This window comes from Erinaceus europaeus, chromosome 5 (assembly GCF_950295315.1).
Source record: "Erinaceus europaeus chromosome 5, mEriEur2.1, whole genome shotgun sequence".
In the NCBI taxonomy this organism is placed as follows: Eukaryota; Metazoa; Chordata; class Mammalia; order Eulipotyphla; family Erinaceidae; genus Erinaceus; species Erinaceus europaeus.
Window position 1 is genome coordinate 127872122 of NC_080166.1, and position 24759 is coordinate 127896880.

At 48.2% G+C, this 24759-nt stretch overlaps 1 protein-coding gene across 3 annotated transcripts in view; it reads left to right on the top strand.

Annotated features, from left to right (window-relative positions):
- Window positions 1–24759, top strand: part of FARP1 (FERM, ARH/RhoGEF and pleckstrin domain protein 1) — a 222512-nt gene that overhangs the window by 61435 nt on the left and 136318 nt on the right. For all 3 annotated transcript variants that reach the window (XM_060191788.1, XM_060191789.1, XM_060191790.1), the window contains one exon: window positions 9439–9632. In XM_060191788.1, coding sequence (XP_060047771.1) covers window positions 9462–9632 — 171 coding nt within the window. In that variant the 5' untranslated portion in view covers window positions 9439–9461. The remainder of the gene's footprint in view (window positions 1–9438; window positions 9633–24759) is intronic.

Below are 24759 nucleotides of genomic sequence, written 5' to 3' on the forward strand. Positions count from 1 at the left end.
TTCTGCATTTCAAAAAAGAACTTTGGTCCATACTCCCTGAGGGATAAATGATAGGGGAAGTAAACCTCTGTACCCCCCGTTCCACCAGGCCCCAAAGCATTTGTCACCAGGAATCTTGTTTTTGTGCCATCACAGAAAAGGAAACAGGGAGTCGGGCGGTAGCGCAGCGGGTTAAGTGCACATGCGAAGCGCAAGGACCGGCGTTAGGATCTCAGTTTGAGCCCCCGGCTCCCCACCTGCAGGGGAGTCGCTTCACAAGCGGTGAAGCAGTTCTGCAGGTGTCTGTCTTTCTCTCCTCCTCTCTGTCTTCCCTTCCTCTCTCCATTTCTCTGTCCTATCTAACAACAACAATAATAACTACAACAAGGGCAACAGGGAAAATATATAAATAAATATAAAACAATTTAAAAAAAAAAAAGGAAAGGAAACAAATCTGGAGCCCCCCAGAGGAAGGGCCAGGTGGTGGCACTGCTGGCTGAGCGCACAGCTTACAGTGCACAAGGACTGGGCTTGAGCCCGCTGTCCCCACCTGCGGAGGGAAAGCTTTCAAGTGGGGAAGTAGGGCTGCAGGTGTCTCTCTTCCTCTCTATCTCCCCTTTCCCTCTTTTTTTTGACTGTCTCTATCCAGTCAGTAAAGATAACAATAAGAAGCAAAAAGAGACCACCGGAGGAAACCGGGCACTATCTTCCTTATCAGAGAGAAGAAAAGGAAGGACATTTGGAAGCAGTAATAGATATATATAGATGGGACTTGGAGAGGAAGTGAAGGCAGGAATGTAGGAAAAAGGCATATATATATATATATATATATATATATATATATATATAGTGATAGACAATCAGCCCCTGTCTGATCTTGGGAGAGCTACTGCAGTTTCTAGTGGAAGGAAACGGGGACACAGAATTCTGGTGGTGGGAAAGATGTGGAATTAAATCCCTGTTGATCTTATAATTTAGTAAATCAATATTAAATCCCTCATAAAAAAAATGAAATAAAGGGAAACAAAGAATAGCTCCTTATGGGGCTGAGCCGCCTGCCATAGGCATTCACCACTGGTGCTCTTTTTGCTTTGTTTTTGCCTCCAGGGTTATCGCTGGGTTTCGGTGCCTGCACTACAAATCTGCTCCCGGAGGCCATTTTTACTCTTTTCTTTCTTTTTTCTTTATTTGTTTTCATTGGATAGGACAGAAATAGACTGAGAGTGGAGGGGGAGATAGAGAGGAAGAGAGAAAGACACCTGCAGACCCGTTTTGCTGCTTGTAGGGAGCAGGGGGCTCAAACCTGGGTCCTTGCTCGGGTCCTTACGCTTAGTACTGTGTGTGCTTACCCAGATGTGCTATCGCCCAGACCCCCCCCCCCAAAGATTTATTTACTTGCTATCAGATGGAGAGAGAGAGATCAGAGCACCACTCCGGTGCATGTGGCACAGAGGCAGGACTGTGAGCCTCGGTCAGGCCCGCAAGGTCTGTGCTGGGGCAGCCGGTGATTGCTAGGCCTCTTGGTACACCTCGTGCTGGGCACTGGGTGCTGCTGCTTGTTCTGGGTAATGTTGCCACCACCTGTGGTGTCCTTGGCCATTCCCGGTGGCCTGCGGTGGTGACCATCTTATCTCAGTCCCTTGGTGTGTCCTCAGAGACTCAGATGCTCTTTGGAGATTCATTTTAAGGCCTTTGCTAACAGTTAGCTCAGAGCCTGGCATCCTCACGCCTGCTGTGTCTCTGCCGCTGTCTGAGAGACTTTCTTTCTTTTTTATTTCTTTTATAAATATTCTTTTTTTAAAAGATACATTTATTCACAGCTTTTATATATTTTTAAATTTTATTCATTTCCTTTTGTTGCCCTTGCTTTATTGTTGTTGGACAGGACAGAGAGAAATGGAGTGAGAAGGCAAGACAGAGAGAGGGAGAGAAAGACAGACATCTGCAAACCTGCTTCACCACCTATGAAGTGACTCCCCTGCAGGTGGGGGCTTGAACCAAGGATCCTTACACTTTGTGCCACCTGTGCTTAACCTGCTGTGCTACCACCCAACTCCCGAGACTTTATTTCTGTTGTCAGGAGTTAGAAGGTACCGCAGCCGTCACAATTATTCTGGTCCTCCTCTCACAGCATAAAGGGACTCAACTCGGACCAGCAGCCCCACATCATGGCCCTCTCTGCTGAACTGTGGCCTCTTGTGCTGCTGGAGTCTTTGTGTCTCCTTCCAGAAGGACCGGCGGAACTCGCTTTGCCAAATTCTGGGCGACTTCAGATGTCCGACTGTGAGATGTGGAAATTTGAGGAGATTTACAGCTTTGCTCTTTGGTTTGAGGACATAATCAGGAGCTTTCAACGTTGAAGGCTACTGGGGAGGGATCTGAACTGGGCTCTCATATTTCTTAGAACTTTGCACCAAAGACACTGCTTTTCCTCTAGTTCCTGGAGATGTGTGGAGATGCAGGACATGACTTGGTGTTTTTCATTTTGTAGGGCGTATTTCTGAGCTCTCACATGGCCTTGTAGTGTGGAGAATCATCTTGGACTCCTGGAATGTGTTTCTGAATTATACTCTTATTTTTTCCCCTTGTTCTTTTTGTTCATTTTCTTTAAGGGCAACCGTTGTGTGTAGGTTGGGCCACCTCTGTTTGCCATCCCTTTGCCTTTTTTTTTTTTTTTTAAACCTTTTGCGTGCTTTCACTAGCCTACTCCAACACCCTCCTGTTTCCCCCAGTGCACCTTTCCTTTTAGCTGTTTCCCTCTGTTGTCTGTCACAGCTCAACTGGATCACTCTTAACAGACCTGGGGAAGTTACGAACAAATAAAATTTGTCTTTTTCTTCTATCTTTTTAAAAAAATTATTGCTACTAGGGCTAGTGCTGGGGGCTCAGTGCCCATATGACAGAGCCACTGCTCCCAGTGGCCATTTTTTTTTCCCTTTATTTTACTTGACGGGGAGAGAGCAGTTGAGAGGGGGAGAGGGAAATAGATGGGGGCTGGGGGCTTGAACTTAGGCTCCTGCACACTGTATTGCGTGCACTCAGTCTGGTGTGCCAACGTCCAGCCCCACAAAGGAAGTTAGAAGTTCTGCAGGCTGGGAAGTCCAAAGTCTAATCAGTGACTGATTCACTCTCTGGAGAGGATCCACTTCCTGGTCCTAGGACGTCTGACTTGCACTGTGTCCTCTTATAAAGGAAGGGACATGGGGCCTCCTTGGGGTGCACTTAACATTTTTATTGCCACCAGGGTTATTTAACACGGGCTCGGTGCCCATCTCTATGGTCCTGCCTTCTCTTCCTTTCTAAGTCACCCCTACATCTATTACTGTTTCCGAGTGTCCTTTTTTTCCTCTTCTTTGTCTGGGTCCTGACAGAATTATGGTTCAGAGACCTCTGTTCATTTTCTAGCATTTCTTCCCCTTTGGGAGTATGGACCAAAATTCTCTTGCGGTATAGAAAATGGGAGTCCTGGCTTCTGTAATTGCGCGGCATGGGCATGGGTGTTGGCAGGTCAGTCCATACCCCCAGGCCAGACAAGCCTTTCTTTCCCTGTGTAGTGAGCCTGCTTACGAGGTGAGAACAGATAAAGGGGGAGGGGGCATGCCTGGCTGAAAGGTCAGCACCCCAAGTGGAAATAGCACAGGAGTGAGGTCATCTTTGAAGCGCGAAGACAGTTCAAGTTCTCAGTAACTGTCTCTTAGTCATGAGCTCACTCTGATTTTCGTGTCCTTAGTTTTAGGAGAGAGAATCCTGAGTGTCCCTCAGCTCTGGTTTATGCAGTACCAGGGATTAAATGGGATTTATGTGCGAGTCCTGGGCACTCCCACTGTACCTTGCTCTAGTTTCAGCTTGATCACCCCCCCCACCCCCAACCAGGGTTATTGCTGGGGCTCGGTGCCTGCACTTCAAACCCATTGCTCCTGGTGGCCATTTTTTCTATTTTTTATTGGATGCAATGGAGAGAAATTCAGGGGGGGAGGGGAGATAGAGAGGGAGAGAGAGACCTGTGGTACTTGTTTCTCTTCTCATGAGGCTTTCCCCTTCAGATGGGGATCAGGGGCTAGAACTCAGGTATTTGACTAGGAGTGCCACTGCCCAGCCCCCAGTGTGATTCTTTTCTTTTCTTTTTTATTGCCGGGGTGCTACAAATGGCAGCCTGTCTTCATCTGGGGGATCTGGAGAGCCCAGCTTTGGAGAAGTTGGCATTACCCTTGCCTGGCTCGTCTGAATGAGGAGAAAATGCATTTGTACTGGGAAGCTGGTAGCTTTGAGGTGGGAGTGTGGAGCCTTCTCTGTCATCAGCCCCCGGCAGGACACATGTGACCTCAGCCACATGTCTTTGTCCCAGTGTCATGGGAGACAGAGTGGCCAAGCCTTCCCCAATCAACCTGTGCATTCTGGGGGCTGTGGGGTGGGGGCAGGGTGCAGACCAGCACAGAGGCCCACAGGTAGGCGGGCAGCCCTGAAGCTTCCAAAAGTCGTCCCAGAGCAAGAGAACGTGGCACAGGAGGTCGGTGGGGAAGGCAACGTGACACCATCCTTTTCTCTGGAGGGCGAGTACTTATTTTTGGCCGTGAGACCGCGAGCAGGAAACGCCTACTGGAAGAGATCCTGCCTGCCTAGTGGTAGTTCTGGGAGGGATGTACAACTCCCACCCCTGGTGGATGGAACAGTTTGAAAATGTGGCTCGTTCATTTCACATTGGTGTCCAGTAGTAGGTCTTTTTTTTTTTTTTTTTTTTCCTGTTTTGTTTTTATTTTACATCGTATTGGTCTGAGGAGACACCATAATGGTTCTGCAAAAAGCTTTCATTCCTGAGACTCTGAGGCCCTGGGTTTAATTGATCTCCCCCTCTCTCATTTACTTATTTATTAGATGGAGACAGAAAGAAACTGAGAAGGGAGGAGGAGATAGGAAAAGAGACAGGGAGATACCGGCAGCACTGCTTCACCACTTGTGAAGCTTTCCACCTACAGATGGGGACCGGGGGCTTGAACCTGGGTTCTTGCACACTGTGATGTGTGCACTTTAGCAGGTGTGCTACTGCCTACCTCCCCCTCCCATCTGTCTCTCTCTCATTAAAAAAACAAATTAAATAGGTAAGATCCATACTATTATTTATATGAGAGGGTTATACAGTTTTCAAAGTTAACAGAACCATAGTATGGATATTTAGGCTTTTTTTTTTCTTCTTCTTAGCAAAGCATTGCTTAGCTGTGGCTTATAGTGGTACTGAAATTGAACCTGAGACCCTAGAGCCTCAGACATGAAAGTCTTTTTGCATAAAAGCCATTAGGCCAAACCTCCCCAGCTTTTCACCTGGAGATTTGATGCGCAGCAGTAAGAGCAGTTCCCAGCAGTTCATAATAAGAGTCCTGCAAAGTGGAGGCTAACTAGGCAGTTGTGGGCGATACACTTCACCTATTAATTTCAAAGAAAAGCAGACCAGAGGGAGAAGATTTTGGTTTAACTGTAGATAGTATGTAAAGGCCGGCAGCGCCCGAGTGGACACAAGAGAAGGTATTTCAGAATAGGCACCGAGCAGAATGACCAGGCGCCCCTGATGCAACCTCACTGTCACCTTGACCGGTCACATTTTTTAGCTCTTTCTACAGGACAGTTTTATTTATTTATCTATTTACTTTTTATTATCTTTATTTATTGGATAGAGACAGCCAGAAATTGAGAGAGAAGGGGTTGATAGAGAGGGAGAGAGACAGATACCTGCAGCCCGGCTTCACCACTCTCAAAACTTTCCCCCTGCAGGTGGGGACCGGGGCTCAAACCCGGGTCCTTGCACATTGTAACAGGTGCGTTCAGCCAGGTGTGCCACCACCAGGCCCCTTGTTTATTTTTGCCACCAGCGTTATCACTGGGGCTCAGTATCTGGACAGTGATTCTATAACTCCTGGTGGCCATTTGGCCATTTCCCTCCCCCATCCTTTTTTTTTTTTTTTTTGAAAGGGAGGGAAGGAGAGAGAGAGAGAAGGAAAGACACCTGCACGCTACTCCACCACTTTTGAACCCCCCCCCACACACACACACACTGGTTGGACCTGGGGCTTGAACCTGGGGCTTGAGGCGTGGTAGTGTGTGTGCCCAATCAGCTAGCCTAACATCTGCCCCCTAGTGGGTTTTGCTTTGATTTAATCTTCTTAGGACAGAAATTAAATCCTTCCATAAAGACGCTGAAAGTCACAGATGGCCTTCAGAAGGGGAGGAGTGAGCACTCAGTGAGACAGGGCACACGCTTCGCCGTGTCAGAGAACCTGAGTTGGAGTCCCCGGCTCCTCCTGGCAGCACCATGCACAGCACCTGCTCCATGAATGGTGGAGCAGGGCTGTGGTGTCTCTTCCCTCCACCTGTCCCCCCCTCTGTCCCTTTCTGTCTGAAATGGAAGAGAAAGATAGTCTGCTGGGAGCAGTGGAACTGTGCAGGCCCTGAGATCCTGGAGGCCAGAGAGGGGGAGGGCGCCAGCCTTGTGAGCCTCAGTGGCAGGAACAGGGACCCGAGAGGCGGGGGTGGTCCTTGGGGAGAAGGAGGGGGTGCGGCAGAACGGAGCAGCAGAAAATGTCTGTCTCTTCTCCCCCCCTCCCCCATAGGCCTCGTCCAGAGTCACGTCCTTTGGGGTTGAGTGACTGTCTGGCCTGTGACCCTCTGACCTCAGAGCCAGCCCCGCCGTGTCATAGTGAGAATGTTGGGGGCGCTGGCTGAGAACCTGGCAGGTGTTCCCATTTGGAACCTTCCAGAAACAGACCTTTGAGGACAGGAATGAGGATCAGTCGGGGAGGACGCACCATGAGGCCCGCCAGCCGATGGTGCTTCCCGAGGAGAAGGGCTGACGGGTGACAATGCTCTCCGAAGTGTAAGACATAGCTCACTGGAGTGGTGCGCCGCCCAGGCTCCAGCCCAGCCCCCCACTCTACTGAAGGAAGCTTCAGTGCTGTGGTCTCTCTCTGCCTCTGCCTCTTGGTCTCTGTTGAAAAGAAAAGAAAGTCTGTTTATTCACAGAAGAGGGAGAGGATGAACAGTATCGCAGGTGGTGCTGGGAAATCGAACTCGGAACCTCACATTGGCGCCTCATGTGCTCTGCTCATCCAGCCACCTCCCTGTCCACTCCTTAACTCACTTTTTGGTTTTGGGTAGAAATACAAGTTGAGAGGAAAAGGAGAGATGAGAGAGGGAAAGAAAACTACCTGCTGCCTCACTGCTCATGAAACGTCCCCCCCTGCAGGTGGGGCACGGAGGCTTGAACCCAGGTCCGTGCGCATGCTAACGTGTGTCACCACCTGCGCCCTCCCCCCACCCTGGCTCTTCACCTCTTGAGCGTTGAACTCCGTGCTGTGCCAAGCGTCCTGCGGGGGCTGAGAGCCCCAGACTGTTGCAGACAGGCGCCTTAGTGTGCTCGCAGTGCCCTGGCCGAGTGGGCAGGTGGGTGGGGGTGGGAAAGCAGCGCATGCAGCCAGGGTTGCCCTCCTTGCTGAGACCTGGCAGGGTCATGGGCGGCAGGGGCAGGGTAGTCTGCACACTGCGTCGGGGGCCGGGGCTGGGGCGTGGGTCTGAATTGTGGCTTGAAGCACCTGTTGGAAGCTTTCAGGCTGAGAAGGTGTTGGCAGCATTAAGAGCCACGTGTGAAAAAGCCTGGAAGAATTTCTGGGGGGGGGGAGAGGGAAAGAGGGGGAGGGAGGGAGGAGGAGGAGGAAGTGGAAGTTTTGGGAGAGAAGATGGCTCTGGTTTATGCTGGGGACTGAACCTGGGACTTGAAAGCCTCAGGCATGGGTCTTTTTGCATAACCATTATGCTATCTCCCCGCCTGGCATTTTGTTCTTAAGGAAAATCACCTTGGTGTCTTGATTTGTTTTTTTTAAATATATTTTTATTTATTTATTTGATAGAGAAACAGATGGGTAAGAGAGAGGGAGAGAGAAAGAGAAATACCTGCAGTTCTTTTTCCCTGATCATGAGGCCTTTCCCCCACAGGTGGGGCTAGGGGTTCAAACTCTGGTCCTTGCATGTGGTAACATGTAAGCTCAAGTCGAGCGCACCAACACCTGGCCCCTGTGTTTTCATATTGTTGTTGTTGTTGTTGTTATTTCCAGGGGGTGGCTGTCTGTGTTGGTGAGACCTGAGTCTCTGATGTAGTTTCTTGGCTGTAGAACATGGTAATGGGCAGAAAGGTGGGTGGCAGGGGCAAATCGAGTCAGGTTATTGCCACAGAAACAGGTGAGGAAGGAAGAGTTAAGTCAGGAGACCCCAACCGCATGCGTGTGTGAATATGTCTCGTACTCCTTCTCCAGACTGACTGCACACACGCACGCTGGGGGCTTGATCTCGCTCCGTGATGCCCAAGTGACTCAGCACTGCCCCAGTGTCCATCACAGATAATTAGCTGCTGCTAATGCTACAGTCCCGGCCCTGTTGATTATCTTCTCGCCTGACCTGAAATGTGTAAAAAGTCAGGCCGCCGCACTGTAGACACAGGATGATAATAGCGATGATGATGATGACATGCCCAGCGCAAGGGAATGCACAGTAGGGACTGTTAAGATCTGACAATTAAACCTGGAGGAGACGTAAGACGCACGGAAACTTTGCCCGAGGATGAAACACATAGTTGTGTGCTGGGACCCGCCGGGGGACGTGACATCCCGGGCCAGAGAGCTGATGGGGGTGGGGGGGAGGCAGCTGCGGCTAGGGGGTGTGGTTCCATCCTTTTCTCAAGGGTGGAAGTATCGTTGTGGGGGCTGGGGGGTGGCACACCTGGTTGAGTATATGTGTTATCACGCACAGGGACCTGGGTTCAAGCCTCCGGTCCCCACCTGCAGAGGGGAGGCTTCATGAGTGGTGAAGCAGGGCTGCATGTGCCTCTCTGGCTCTCTCTCTCCCTATTTCTCCCCCTTTCCTCTGTTTCGCATTAAATTGTAAATTAAAAAAATCAATTTAAGTAAAAAAAAATTCTTAGAGGATGGGCGGTAGTGCAGTAGCTTAAGCACGCATGGCGTGAAGTACAAAGACCAGCACAAGGATCCCAGTTGGAGCCCTTGGTTCCCCACCTGCATGGGGGGAGTGGAAGGGGGAGGCTTCACAAGCGGTCTGTCTCTCCCACTCTCTGTTTTCCCCTCCTGTCTCCATTTCTCTCTGGCCTATTCAACAACAGCAGCAATGGCAACAACAAGGGCAATAACAAAATGGGAAAAATGGCTTCTAGGAGCAGTGGATTTGTAGTGTAGGCACTGAGCCCCAGCAGTAACCCTGGAGGCAAAAAAACAAAAAAAAATCTTAAGTATCATCGTGTCATGGCAGCCTGCAATGTTCAGGGGCTGACCAAACCACCTGTTTGCAGTCCACACCCAAGTCCCAGGGCTCCCCCTCTAAGCCCGCACCTGCTTCCCCTCCGTTTAGCTGGTTTAAATCTCCAGGTCTCCTCTTCTGACGCCCTCTCTTCCCCCCCCACCCACACAGGCACCGCGCCACCTGCTTTCACCATGGGAGAAATAGAGCAGAAGCCAACTCCCGGCTCGAGACTGGGCGCCCCGGAGAACTCGGGGATCAGCACGCTAGAGCATGGGCAGAAGCCACCCCCGACGCCTTCAGGAAAGCTCATGTCCATCAAAATCCAGATGCTGGATGACACACAGGAGGCGTTTGAGGTCCCGGTGAGTGAGCTCGCGCACGCGCTCTGAAACGTGTGTGTGTGGGGGGGGCGGGGGTGTAGGGGCGAGAAGGGGGAAGCCTGTCGCCATCTGGTGCAGGATGACGGGGAGGGGTGCTAACCCACCTCCCCACCACGGCATGTCCTCTGAGCCATCCTGGTTTCTTGCACGATCGGCCTTAGAAAGGGACATCAGGGTGTGCGTGCATCCCTTGGTTTTGACTGTGGCTTTGCGCACTCACGCCTCTGCGTGTCTGTGTTGTTGTGCCGTGTCGGCATTGATGCAAGTCACCCTTGGGAAAGGGCTGAGTTTAGTTTGCTCATCGCAACACTGGGTAAGAGTGTGTGTGTGTGTGTGTGTGTGTGTGTGTGTGTGTGTGTAGGTGTAGGCATGCATTTGTCTTTGCACACGTGTGTGTGCACGCACGTCATTTCTCTAAGGTGCCAGCAAGAAAACTCCCAGGAAAACCACCACAGAACCTCTTGTGTTTTTGTTTTATTTATTTATTTATTTATTTATTTATTTATTTATTTATCATTCTTTTATTTGCTGTTCATCAGTGGGAGCCCTTGTATTGGCTGGTCCTTTTTAGAGTTCTGCTGCTGAATTTCTCAGGGATTTTTACTCTTTCCATTTTTATTTCTGATCAATAGTGGGTTACAAAATTGTAAGATCACAGGGTGCATAGCTCCACACCACTCCCACCACCAAAGCTCTGCTTCCCCACCCTCCCAAAGATTACCACCAGCGTTCTCACAAAGTCTTAGAAACAGTTCGCTTTGGTTCTGGTTTTTTTTGGTTTTTTTTTTGTTTGTTTGTTTTTTGTGGGGGGCAAGTCTATATGTTTCAGTTCTCTGGATTCCATATATGAGTGAAACCGTCTGGTAGTTTGTCTTTCATCTCTTATTATTTCCCTTCACATAATCACCTGCAGTTGCATCCATTGTGTTCCCAAGGACACAGTATCACCTTTTTGGATTGCAGAGGAGTAGTTCATGGAGTGCATAGCCCGTAGCTTCTTTAGCCAGCCATCTGTGGATGGGCATTTAGGCTGCTGCCACTCTCTGGCTACTGTGAACAGTGCAGCTATGAGCCTAGGGGTGCGAATGTCCCTTCCAGTGGGTGTTTGAGAGTCCTCAGAGTGGTACTGCTGGACCATAAGGTAGTTCCACTTTTATGTGAGGACTGTTCATACAGCCTCCCAGAGGGGCCTCCCCAGTCTGCACTCCCAGTTTGCAGCAGCACAGAAGAGTTGCCCTTTTCGCCACAACCTCTCCCACACCTGCCATTTCCTGGTGCGTTGATATAAGCGATTCCCTCAGTGAGAGATGGAACCTCAGTGCAGCTGTAATGAGAAGCGGAGCACTGCTTCTCACGTCGGTGGGCCATGAGAGTCTCTTCTTTAGAAAGCTCTGTTCAGTTCTTTGACCCCACGCTGCCCTCCTTTGTCTTTCTCCCCAGTATGCAAACCTGTCATGTATGTATAGAGCAGGCCTGATTCCCAAGGCATCGAGGGGTGTGTGTCTGGCTAGAATGCACATCAACAACCCATTTAAGCACAAGGGTGAACATGCACAGAACTCGATGGGTTGAATCTTCTGTCTTCCGGCTCCTACATACCACCTCTCTCGTTTGTTTTGTGGGGGGGGGGGGGACAAAAAGGGTGCATGAAGATTCGAAAGAGCCCCCCCAAGTGTGCACACACACACGCACACACACACACACACACACGCACACACACACATGTGCACACACACACACACACACACGCACACACACCCCATATAAACAAACTCAGGGCACCCAGCCTGTTTTTGCAGTGGAGATGATCTGTCTGTTACTCCCAGGGGCTACCGAGACCAACATTTAATAACCAGCATGCCCGCCTGCAACCCCTCATTTCAGGACTGGCCGGGCTGTGACTCACTGAAATTATGTTCATCTCAGAGTGGGCTTCCGTGGGTGTGGGGGTGAGGTGCTGGTTCAGGATAGCTGTGTGGGCTCACCGTTTGGGCCTGGGACCTTTGGATCTTACCTTTGATTTTTATCTCTCTGGGATCCAGGACCCTCCCCTTTATTCTGGGGAACACAAGTCTTTGTGAATCAGCCAGAGAAGTAAAAATAAACAGAGAAGTAAAAATAAACGTGCCTCTTCCCTCCTTCTTCCCCCCTCCTCAGATTCTTCTCTCTGTAGCCAGACTGGTCGGGTGAGGTATTTAGTTTCCATGCTTCCTGGTGAGGACTATGCAGGATTTCTGGGTCTCTCACGGAGCCCTTCTGCTCAACGCCATGCTGACAACTTTACCTTCTGTGGTTTCTTCCATGCAAACCATGCCAGGCTCCACCCCTAGCCACAACTGAGCTAGGAACTGAGGGAGACTCCCTCGCCTCAGGAATAACCACACAGATGTGTTCACATCTATAAAAAAACATTTTACGGGAGTTGGGCGATAGCACAGCAGGTTAAGTGCAGGTGGTGCAAAGCGCAAGGACCAGTGTAAGGATCCTGGTCCTTGCTCTCCCCACTTGCAGGAGAGTCGCTTCTCAAGCGGTGAAGCAGGTCTGCAGGTGTCTATCTTTCTCTCCTCTGTCTTCCCGTCCTCTCTCCATTTCTCTCTGATCTACCCAGCAACAACATCAGTAACAACAATAACTACAACAATTAAAAAAAAAGGGCAACAAAAGGGAATAAATAAATAAATTATTTAAAACAAAAACATTTTGCATGGCTGGGTGGTAGCACAGCTGGTTGAGGCCAAGGTTCCAGGTTCGAGCCACCCCCACACCTGAACGGGAGGAAGCTTTACAGGTGGTGAAGCAGGTCTGCAGGTGTCTTGCTCCTTCTCTGTCTCCCCTTCTCGATTTCTCTCTGTCCTATCAGACAATAACTGTAAATGAAAATAAAAAGCATTTTGACTTGATAATTGCTGTCTGTGCTTTGCACTTGTAGCTACTGTTTGGAAAGGACCATTCTCTTGTCTCCCCCAGCCCTGCGCTCATAAACTCCAATGCGTCCTTGCAGGCCCTTTGAGTTGAGCCCAGCTGCTATCTCCCTAGTCCCGACTTCTTTGCTCATACATCACTGACAGTTGAGCTACGTGGCCTGGGTTCAAATCCCAGGGCCCGCTGATTCTCATCACTTTGGAACAAAGCTACTTAATCTCTCCAGAGAATCTTGATAGCTCTGCTCCTGTGGACAGAGAGAGAGCCAACCCAGCCCCCCCCCCCCCAATCCTCAGAGAACAAAGGAGTCCCTGCAGGTAAAGCGCTCGAAACAGTCCTGGACATGTGTGGGGTGTGGCCTTGTAGCTGGGGAGCAGGAGAGAAGAGGGCAAAGGCACAGTCCCTTCTCAGCCCCCCTGGCTGGGTTCTAGACTGACATCTACCGGGAAGAATCACAAGAGAGACAGACAGCCGTGTTTCAGGGAGATGAGCGTTTATCAAGGAAAAGCACGGATAGAAAAAAAGGATAATACAGGCTTTAGAGGCGTGCAGACCCGAAGGAGAGGGAGAGAGAGAAAGAGCATGTCCAGCTTTTATATTGGTCCCAGGGATGGGCAGCACCCTGAGGACATTGACTTCAGCCTTTGTGTCCAGGTGCTTACATTGGACTCCTCTGCATTCTGGAGAGAGAGAGATGCTGGTGTGGGATGCAGACCCATGAGTGCCTGGGGCCCCTCTTTCTGGTTTGCTAGAGGGGCAGGGGGAGGGGATACGGATGTCCTTCCTCCAGGAGTCTCCCTGAGTTGCCCCTAACAGACGCATGTATGTCCCAGTGGCTTCTCTGGCCAGGACCCCTGCCTCTCTCACCCCCAGCATCTCCCTGGCACTGAGCTCATGGAATGTTTGCTGACTGAACATGGGAGTGAGCCTTTTCACTTTGCAAGTGGAATCAGTGTCACCGTTAACTGTGCACAGGCCTTGTTTGCTTATCTTTGATATATATATATTTTTACTCCTCTTTTGTTGCCCTTGTTGTTACAGCCTTGTTGTGGTTATTATTGTTGTTGTTGATATCGTTTGTTGTTGGATAGGACGGAGAGAAATGGAGAGAGGAGGGGAAGACAGAGGGGGAAGAGAAAGATAGACACCTGCAGACCTGCTTCACCGCCTGTGAAGCGACTCCCCTGGAGGTGGGGAGGCGGGGGCTTGAACCGGGATCCTTATGCCGGTCCTTGCGCTTTGCGTCACGTGCGCTTAACCCGCTGTGCTACCACCCGACCCCTGATATTCTTTTTCTTATAAGGTTTTTATTTATTTTAATGAGAGAGAGAGGCCATAGCACTGCTTATCTTTGGATTATGGTGGTGCTGGGGATTGAACCTGGGCCCTCAGAGTCTCAGGCTCGAGAGTCGTTTACATAATTATTGTACTGTCGCACCAGCCCTATCTTTGATTTTTTTTTTTCTTTTTCTGCCTCCAAGGTTATCACTGGGGCTCGGTGCCTACACTACGAATCCACTGCTCCTATTTTTTTCCCTTTTTGTTGCCCTTGTTTTATCGTTGTTGTGATTATTGTTATGGATGTCACTGTTGAATAGGACAGAGAAATGGAAAGAGGAAGGAAAGACAGAGGGGGTAGAGAAAGACAGACACCTGCAGACCTGCTTCATCACTGCTTCATGACCTCCCTGCAGGTGTAGAGCCCGGGGCTCGAACCAGGATCCTTACACCCGTCCTTGCGCGTGGTGCCATGAGCACTTAACCTGCTGCGCTACCACCCGACCCCCTGATTTACTGTTACAGTTTTCCTGGTGTGGCTGGAATGTTCTTTTCCAACTAGTGCACAGCAGGTGTTTTCTAGAGAGGCAGCCCAGAGCTCTCTTACTGTCTCCAGCGCCCTGTGAACACCTGGTTTCTTTTTTTTTTTTTTAATTTATTTCTTTATTGGGGAATTAATGTTTTACATTCAACAGTTAATACAGTAGTTTGTACCTGCATAACATTCCCCAGTTTCCCATTTAACAATACAACCCCCACTAGGTCCTCTGAATCCTTCTTGGACCTGTATTCTCCCCACCCACCCACCCCAGAGTCTTTTACTTGGGTGTAATACGCCAATTCCAGTTCAGGTTCTGCTTGTGTTTTCTTTTCTGATCTTGTTTTTCTTTTTTCTTTTTTATTTTTATTTTATTTTATTTATTTATTTTTTTATTAAAGAAAGGATTAATTAACAAAACCATAGGGTAGGAGGGGTACAACTCCACAGAATTCCCACCGCCCAATCTCCATATCCCACCCCCTCCCCCGATAGCTTTCCCATTCTCTACCCCTCTGGGAGCATGGACCCAGGGTCGTTGAGGGTTGCAGAAGGTAGAAGGTCTGGCTTCTGTAATTGCTTCCCCGCTGAACATGGGCGTTGACTGGTTGGTCCATACTCCCAGTCTGCCTCTCTCTTTCCCTAGTAGGATGGGTCTCTGGGGAAGCTGAGCTCCAGGACACATTGGTGGTGTCTTCAATCCAGGGAAGTCTGGCCGGCATCCTGATGACACCTGGAACCTGGTGACTGAAAAGAGAGTTAACATACAAAGCCAAACAAATTGTTGAGCAATCATGGACCCAAAGCTTGGAAAAGTGGAGAGGAAGTATTAGGGAGGTACTCACTGCAAACTCTAGTATACTTCTGCTTTCTTACTTTGGTGCCATACTCCAAACTCAGTCAATTTCTGCTTTGCGTTTCTACTTCTTTTTTTTTTTTTTTTTTTTTTTTTACATGCATAACATTCCCCAGATTCCCATTTAGCAATACAACCCCCACTATTTCATTCATCATTTTTCATGGACCTGTATTCTCCCCACCCACCCACCCACCCCAGAGTCTTTTACTTTGGTGTAATACTCTAATTCCATTTCAGGTTCGACTTGTGTTTTCTTTTCTAATCTTGTTTTTCAACTTATGCCTGAGAGTGAGATCATCCCGTATTCATCCTTCTGTTTCTGACTTATTTCACTCAACATGATTTTTTTCAAGGTCCATCCAAGATCGGCTGAAAACGGTGAAGTCACCATTTTTTACAGCTGAGTAGTATTCCATTGTGTATATAGACCACAACTTGCTCAGCCACTCATGTGTTGTTGGACACCTGGGTTGCTTCCAGGTTTTGGCTATTACAAATTGTGCTGCCAAGAACATATGTGTACACAGATCTTTTTGGATGGATGTGTTGGGTTCCTTAGGATATATCCCCAGGAGAGGAATTGCAGGGTCGTAGGGTAGGTCCATTTTTCTAGCCTTTTGAGAATTCTCCAAACTGTTCTCCACAGAGGTTGGACCAATTGACATTCCCACGAGCAATGCAGGAGGGTTCCTTTGACCCCACACCCTCTCCAGCATTTGCTGCTGTTACCTTTTCTGATGTATGACATTCTCACAGGAGTGAAGTGATATCTCATTGTTGTCTTGATTTGCATTTCTCTGACAGTCAGAGACTTGGAGCATTTTTTCATGTGTTTCTCAGCCTTTTGGACCTCTTCTGTGGTGAATATTCTGTCCAAGTCCTCCCCCCATTTTTGGACTGGGTTATTTGTTGTCTTGTTGTCTCTTGTCTTGAGTCTGGCAAGCTCTTTATATATGTTGGTTATTAAACTTTTTTTTAATATTTATTTTATTCCTTTTGTTGCCTTTGTTGTTTTATTGTTGTAGTTATTATTGTTGTTGTTGTTGTTGGATAGGACAGAGAGAAATGGAGAGAGGAGGGGAAGACAGAGAGGAGGAGAGAAAGATAGACACCTGCAGACCTGCTTCACCGCCTATGAAGCGACTCCCCTGCAGGTGGGGAGCTGGGGTTCGAACCGGGATCCTTATGCCGCTCCTTGTGCTTTGCGCCATCTGCGCTTAACCCACTGCACTACAGCCCGACTCCTGGTTATTAAACTCTTATCTGATGTATGGCATGTAAAGATCTTCTCCCATTCTGTGTGGGGTCTCTTGGTTTGGGTAGTGGTTTCTTTTGCTGTGAAGAAGCTTTTTAATTTGATGTAGTCCCATAGGTTTATACTTGCCTTAGTCTTCTTTGTAATTGGATTCCTTTCATTGAAAATGTCTTTAAAATTTATGCGGATAAGAGTTCTGCCAGTATTTTCCTCTAAGTATCTGATAGTTTGTGGTCTAACATCCAAGTCCTTGATCCACTTGGAATTTACTTTTGTATTTGGTGAAATACAGTGATTCAGTTTCATTCTTCTGCATGTTTCAACCCATTGTTTCCAACACCATTTGTTGAAGAGACTGCTTTCCCCATGTAATAGTCTGAGCCCCTTTGTCAAAGATTAGATGTCCATAGGTGTGGGGCCTCATTTCTGGGCTCTCAGTTCTATTCCACTGGTCAGTGTGTCTATTCATGTTCCAGTACCAAGCAGTTTTGATGATAATGGCCCTACAATACAGTTTGAGATCTGGGAGTGTGATGCTTCTGGTTCTGTTCTTTATTCTCAAGATTGTTTTGGCAATTCTAGGTCTTTTCTGGTTCCAGATAAACATTTGTAGCATTTTTTCTATTCTCCTAAAAAATGTGCTTGGGATCTTGATGGGGATAGCATTAAATTTGTAGATGGCTCTGGGTAATATATTCATTTTGATGATGTTAATTCTTCCAACCCATGAACATGGAATATCTTTCCACTTCTTTGTGTCTTTTTCAATTTCTTTGAGTAGTGACTCATAATTTTCAGTATACAAGTTTTTCACTTCCTTGGTTAGATTTACTCCTAGATATTTTATTGTTTTTGTTGCTATAGTAAAAGGAATTGATTTCTGGATTTCAATTTCTTCTTAGTTTTTGCATAGAGGAATGCCACTGACTTTTGAATGTTAATTTTATTTATTTATTTATAATTTATTTAATTATTTCCAAAAGCTTCTTGCTCGATTCCTTAGGTTTTTCCACGTATATTATCATGTCATCTGCAAATAAGGAGAGTTTGACTTCTTCTCTTCCAATCTGTATCCCTTTAATTCCTTGCTCCTGTCTGATTGCTATGGCAAGAGCTTCCAACACTATGTTGAATAGTAATGGTGATAGTGGGCAGCCCTGTCTAGTACCTGATCTGAGGGGAAATGCTTCCAGTTTTTCACCATTGAGTATGATGTTGGCTGTAGGTTTGCTATATATAGACTCCACTATCTTCAGGAATTTTCCATCTATTCCCATTTTTTGTAGTGTTTGATCATAAAGGGATGCTGTATTTTGTCAAAGGCTTTCTCTGCATCTATTGATATGACCATGTGGTTTTTGGTCTTGCTTTTGTTGATGTGGCGGATCACATTGATTGATTTATGTATATTAAACCAACCTTGCATGCCTGGGATAAACCCCACTTGATCATGATGAACAATCTTTTTGATATACTGCTATATCTGGTTGGCTAGAATTTTGTTCAATATTTTCACATTTATGTTCATCAGAGATATTGGTCTGTAGTTTTCTTTTATGGTTGTGTCCCTGTCTGCTTTTGGTATCAAACTGATGTTGGCTTCATAGAAGCTGGCAGGGAGTATTCCAGTGTCTTCCATCTTCTGGAAGACTTTTAAAAGTAGAGATATTAATTCTTCTTTGAAGGTTTTGTAGAATTCATTTGTAAAACCACCTGGTCCAGGACTTTTATTTTTGCGGAAATTTTTGATAACTGTTTCAATTTCATTAGCTGTGATGGGCCTGTTCATGTTATCCACTTCCTCTTTACTTAGTTTTGGAAGTTGGTAGGTATCTAGGAAATCGTCCATTTCTTCCAGGTTCTCTAGCTTGGTGGCATATAGTTGTTCATAGAAGCCTCGCATGATATGTTGAATTTCTGCGGTGTCTGTTGTGATATCTCCTCTTTCATTTACTATCTGATTTATTTGGGTCTTCTCCCTTTTTTGTTTTGTGAGTCTGGCTAAAGGTTTGTCGATTTTGTTTACTCATTCGAAGAACCAACATTTACTTTCGTTGATCTTTTCTATGGTTTTCCTGTTCTCAATGTTATTTATTTCTGCCCTAACTTTAGTGATTTCTGACCTTCTCATTGCTTTAGGGTTCCTTTGTTGTTGTTCTTCTAGGTCTTTAAGATGTGCAATCAGGCTGTTTATTTGTGCTTTTTCTTGTTTCCTAATGTGTGTTTGTAGAGCTATGAACTTCCCTCTTAGGACTGCTTTAGCTGTGTCCCAAATCGCACCTGGTTTCTATCTAGCTGTTTATTTATATTTACCTTGGATAGGCTGAGAGGGGAGAGAGAACCTGCAGCACTGCTTCACCACTCATAAAGCTCCCTCCATGCAAGGGGCGACCAGGGGGCTGGAACCAGGGCCCTTGTGCCCTGTAAGATTTACACTCAACCAGATAGGCCACCACCTGGTCCCGGTTTTCATTTTTTAAAATACATTCTTTTAATGTTTATTTACTTAGGTACTTACTGGATAGAGACTGAAATTCAGAGGGGAGAGATACAGAGGGGAGAGAGAAAGAGAGACCTGAAGACTTGCTTCACTGCTCCTGAAGCTTTCCTCTCTGCAGGTGGGAAGTGGGGGCTTGAACCCTGGTCCTCCATGAATAGTAGTGTGTGTGTTCAGCCAGGTGCGCCAGCATCGGCCCCTTGGTTTTCATGTTTTTAGCTTTCTTTTTGCCAATGGTTATTGCTGGGGTTCCCTGCCTACAGGATTCCACTGGCCCTGGCGGAATCTTTATTGGGCTCTTTATTTTTTGAGACAGAGCATGAACAAGAGAAGGACCTTGTAGCACTGCTCCCATCCTCATGGAGCCTTGTCTCTGCAGGGCACCCCATGCTGGGAGGGAGGGAGGGGAGGAGGGAGGAGGCTCAAACCCAGGTCCTTGCACCTGGTGAAATATGTGCTCTACCAGGCGAGCGACCGCCCAGCCCCAAGATGGATTGTTTGGTTAGGAGAGACAGAGAAAGAGAGCTAGGAGCTCGGCCTTTTTGAAAGGCCTCAGCTGTGACCCCTGTGTCTGCCTGCACCTCCACACCCTCAGCTCTGGAATTCCACTTGTGTCCCTCTGTACAGAGGCCCAGAAGGCCTTCCCCCGAAGAGTCTTCACTGGGCTTTTCTCTCTCTATGCAAACAGGCCTCACCCACCCCATGCAGCTAGCTCTCTCTTCCAACCAGAGTGACACAGGAATGCCTAAGAGGACTAATGACCACCCCCCATCCTTGTCCCTCCCAACCCCCCTCCCCGCCCCCAGTCGAGTCCCAGGGAGGACATAGTTCTGCATCTTGTCCTTCTGACCCCATGGGTAAACAAAGGCTGTTCCTACCTGGGTTTATGGGCTGGAGCAGATGGTTTCTCTGGGCTGTTTATTCAGTGTATGGGTTCTCACATGCAGGGTCACTTTAGAGGTCCAGGGCTTGGGGGCTGAGAGTGAAGGCAGCCATTTGGTCCCCAGGCTGGGGAGGGGCCCTCTGGGGTGCTTCTGGTGTAGCCTGGGCCATGTGGAAGGGTTGGCTGGCTTTTCCCAGAAGTCCCGAGAGCTCCCAGCTGTCCGAGCAGAAAGGGTGGGGCTCTTGGTTGGGGGCGGGGGGACAGCTGGGAGGCCCCTCTGAAGGTCCCCTGTGGACTGGGGGTGCTGGAGGCTAAGCCATTTCTGTCATCGGCACCTGGCAGTTGACCTGTGTTTGCCCCTCCTGCTAGAACATTCTGTCCGGGAATTGTTTCAGGGCTGCTCTCTGGCCTCCTGCAGGTGCAGTGTAAGCTCTGGGGGGTTAGGAGGGAGGGGACCGCCTGCCTTTTTGTTCTGGTTGTCACACGTCTCCCACCTGAACTTGACCAGCTCCCTCTCTAATCAAGAGAGGCGGTCGATCCCTTTATGGGAAGAGGGATGAACTTTGAAGTCACTCCCTAGTGTCTGCAAGTAGGAAGCTGGGACAGATTAAGAGTCGAGCTTTGTAGCCGACCTCACTAATGTCTCCTAGAACCTCACTGCTCCAGAGCCCTGCCCACTAGGGAAAGATAGAAACAGGCTGGGGGTGTGGATCCACCTGCCAATGCCCATGTCCAGTGGAGAAGCAATGACAGAAGCCAGAACTCCCACCTTCTGCACCCCATAAAGAATTCTGGTCCACACTCCCAGAGGGGGAGAAATGTTAGGGGAAGATGACCAGAGGGCTCTGAACCCCAACTCCGTCAGGACCCAGAGATAGAAGAGAAAGAAAGGAAGGACATTCTGAAGTAGTAGTAGGTGTAAGTATGAAGAGGAGAGGACCATAAGGAAAAATGGGCAAGTCTATAAAAAGACAGATAGCTGGGCGGAAGGTAGATAACATAATGGTTATGCAAACAGGCTCTTATGCCTGAGGCTCCAAAGCCCCAGGTTCAATCCCCCATACCACCATAAGCCAGAGCTGAACAGTGCTCTGGTTTAAAAAAAAAAAAAATATATATATATATATATATATATATATATATATATATAGAGAGAGAGAGAGAGAGAGAGAGAGAGAGAGGTAGGTAGATAGATAGATAGATAGATAGATAGATAGATAGATAGATAGATAGATGGATGTAGGAATAATAGTAAACCCATATCTGTGAGCTTGGGAGAACTACTGCAGTTTCCAATGGAGGGAATGGAGACACAGAATTCTAGTGGTGGGAATGATGTGGAATTATACCCGTTATCTTATAATTTTGTAAGTCAATATTAAATCACTAATAAAAAAAAGAGTCCAGCCTTGAGAGAGAGTTCAGTGGCAGAGCACAGAACTTGCATGCAGGAGGTCCTGGGTTCCACACCCGCTGCCACTCAGCTCTAGTCTCACAGGAAAACAAGCACGTGAAGCAAACGCCAGCCTCTATGGCCCTTGCCGTCCTCTGCCCCACATCTTATAGCCGGTGGCTTTTCATGGCCGTCAGGTCTTATGCGATGATGTCTGTCTCCTAGCCTTGGAAGCGAGACAGGGCTCTGCTTTCTCGGAAGTGCCCCCTGGGACCTCAGCTCAGGTCACCCCCGAGCACTCCTTCCTCTTCAGGGCCTCCTTTTTTTCTTCATTCAGCAAAGCATCTGGACTGGCCCCGGGGTGGGGTGGAGTTGGGGGGTGCCTCTGCCCTGCTCCTTCCCTGCGTTTTACTGCACTTGACCAGAAACCTGCTTGTCCCCTCCTGACCTCATGTGGCTCTTTGAGTAGATCACAAAACATTTTTATGTTTTTCACAGATCACTTCAGCTAAGTCCTGTGAGCCTTCCTCCCTGACTCCTTAGAAGCAGGGAGTCAGATCTGAGAGGCTGTCATGGTGTCTTTTGTGGTCAGTCAGCTCAGAGCAGAGCTGGGGTCTGGAGGCAGCTTCTCCACCAGCTGTTTGTAGCCCTCAGGGAACCTCATAGAGGCAGAGGCTCAAGTGTAATTGAGAGTGTCTGCGTCCTAGTGTCCTGAGGATGTTCAGGGAGCTGGAGTCCCCCTGCTCCTCTTTTGAACGGTGATGGTAAGTTTTCTTGATTCTCAGGAACCCAGTAGATGAAGGGGAAGATGTGGGGCGGGGAGGCTGGCTTGGCTGGAGGAGTGAAGGTCATTCTTAGGTCTCTCATCCTGTCTGTCTTGGGGAGAACAGTCACTTCTTAGGATGGGGCCTGAGCTCAGAGGACATGCTTTGCATCTGCCCAGTCTTCAGAAACGTCATCCTCGTGGGGGCCGGAGAGAGAGTATCATGGTTTCTGCAAAAAGACTTTCATGCCTAACACTCAATTCCCAGCATCATCATAAGCCAGAGCTGAGCAGTGTGCTCTGAAAAAAATAAATAAATCAGGGGCTGGGCAATGGTGTACCTGGGTGAGTGTACATGTTACCATGTGCAAGGAACCGGGTTCAAGCCGCCAACCCCCATCTGCAGGGAGGAAGCTTCAGAAGCAGTGAGGCAGTGCTGCAGGTGTCTTCTTCCTCTCTCAAAGTTTTGTCTATTTAAAATAGATAAAAATACTTTAAAAAGAAAATGGGGAACCTGCTGGCTGCCCACGGGGTGCTGCCTCTCACCCCAGCCCTGGCCCTGCTCGGGGGTCTTGGGGTTCAGTGAGCTCTTGTCGTGTTATTCCCTTCTGAAGAGGAAACTCTTGCTCCCCAGTGTCTGAAGGGGTTTCTGAACCCCAGATGCAAAAGCTGAGCCTGCCACTTTCTCCGCTTCCTCTCAGCTTCTTCATTTTTGCTGTTTTGCTGTTCACCACTCTAGGCCAACTTTAAAAAAAATGTTTTTGGCCAGGTGGTGGCGCACCTGGTTAAGCGCACACACTACAGTGCTCAAGGACCCAGGCTCAAGCCCCTGGTCCCCACCTGCAGGGAGAAAGCTTCACACGTGGGGAAGTAGGTCTGCAGGCGTCTGTCTCTCTCTCAGTCTCTATCCCCCCCCCCCCACCTTCTCAGTTTCTGTCTCTGTCCAATAATATGTTTTAAATTTACCTAGTAAAATGTTTTTATTTATTTTGATAGGACTGAGAGAAATGGAGAGGGGAGAGATTAAGGAGAAAGACTCCTATAGTCTTGGGAGTCTGGTGGTAGGCAGCGGGATAAGTGCACCTGGCGCAAAGCACAAAGACAGGCGGAAGGATCCCAGTTGGAGCCCCCGGCTCCCTACCTGCAGGGGGGGAGTCACTTCACAAGCAGTTAAGCAGGTCTGCAGGTGTCTTCTCTTTCTCAGACCCTCTCTGTCTTCCCCTCCTCTCTCCATTTCTCTCTGTCCTACCCAACAACGACAGCAATAACAACAACGATAAACAACAAGGGCAGCAAAAGGGAAAAAAAAATACCCTCCAGGAGCAATGAATTTGTAGTGCAGGCACCAAGCCCCAGCAATAACCTTGGAGGCAAAAAACAAACAAACAGAAAACTTAGGGGCCAGGCAGTGGCACACCTGGTTACACATTATAGTCTGCAAGGACTCAGGTTCAAGCCCCTGGTTCCCACCTGTAGAGGAGAAGCTTGATGAATGGTGAAGCAGGGCTGCAAGTGTGTCTCTTTTTCTGTCTCTCTCGCTATATCCGCCCCCCATTTCTCTGTCTCTATTCAATGATAAATAAAAATATTTAAAAAAAAATTCAAGTCTAGTTCCACACCCACCACTCAAGTTCTGTGCCCCCCACCCTCCTTATCATACCCACCACAGTTCTCATGCAGTCTTTTCAAATTTTTTTCATATGCCACCAGGGTTATTGCTGGGGCTCAGTACCTATGAATCCACTGCTCCTGGTGGCTTTTGAAAGATAGAAATTGAGATGGTGACTGCATCTTATGGGGACCTGCCCCTGTGGCCGTGCCTACCCCTCGGAAGCCCTCTCTCCCTGGCCGTGGCTCCAGGTGTGAACACCACTCACCGGCCCTTTTACTTGCTGCTGTTTTGGTTGATTGCTTGGTTAGGTTTTCACTTCATTTGGGTGGGCGGGCGGCGGCCGTGATGGGGTTAATGGTTTACAGTGCAGTTGTTGAACATGGGAATGGTCATCTCCCTATAGTGGGTGTCTGCAGAACACCCCCCCACCCCCACCCTGCTCTCCTTCCCCAGAATCCCTCGCTTCGGTGCAGTACACCTCACCCTGTCCACACTTGATTTTGTCTTTCCCCTTTCTGTCCTGGCCTCTCCCATCTCCAAGTGAGCTCGCCCGGTATTCTCCCTTCTCATCTGGCTTATCTCCTTAACACGGTTCCTCCAAGTGCCATCTAAGATAAGGTGCAGGAGATGGCTCCATCATGAACACACAGCACCTCTTTCTTTCTTTTCAAAAATATTTATTAATGGGAAAAATAGGAGAGAGATAGAGAGACAGAGAGAGAGAGAAAAGAAAAATCCAGCATCACTCTGATGCATGTGCTGCTGGGGATTGAACTCGAGGCCTCATGCTTGGAAGTCCAGTGCTTTAATCACTGCACCATCTCCTGGACACCCCACCTATGTTTGTTTTCTTTTCTTTTTTTTTGGTACACTGTCCCACTTACCCTATTTTTTACTTTGAACTGATACAACTAATATATAACTAGTGGAAAAATTTAACAGGGTAGCCCTTACAATTATATGAGTTGTTTTTTTTTTTTGTCTGTCCTTAACTCATCTAGGTCCCAAAGCAATTACATTTTTCTGTATCTTATTAAGTACTATAAAATGAGGTTAACATACAAATTTACTTCAAATAGTTAAGAGCAAAAGCTTTAAAAAATGCTTAC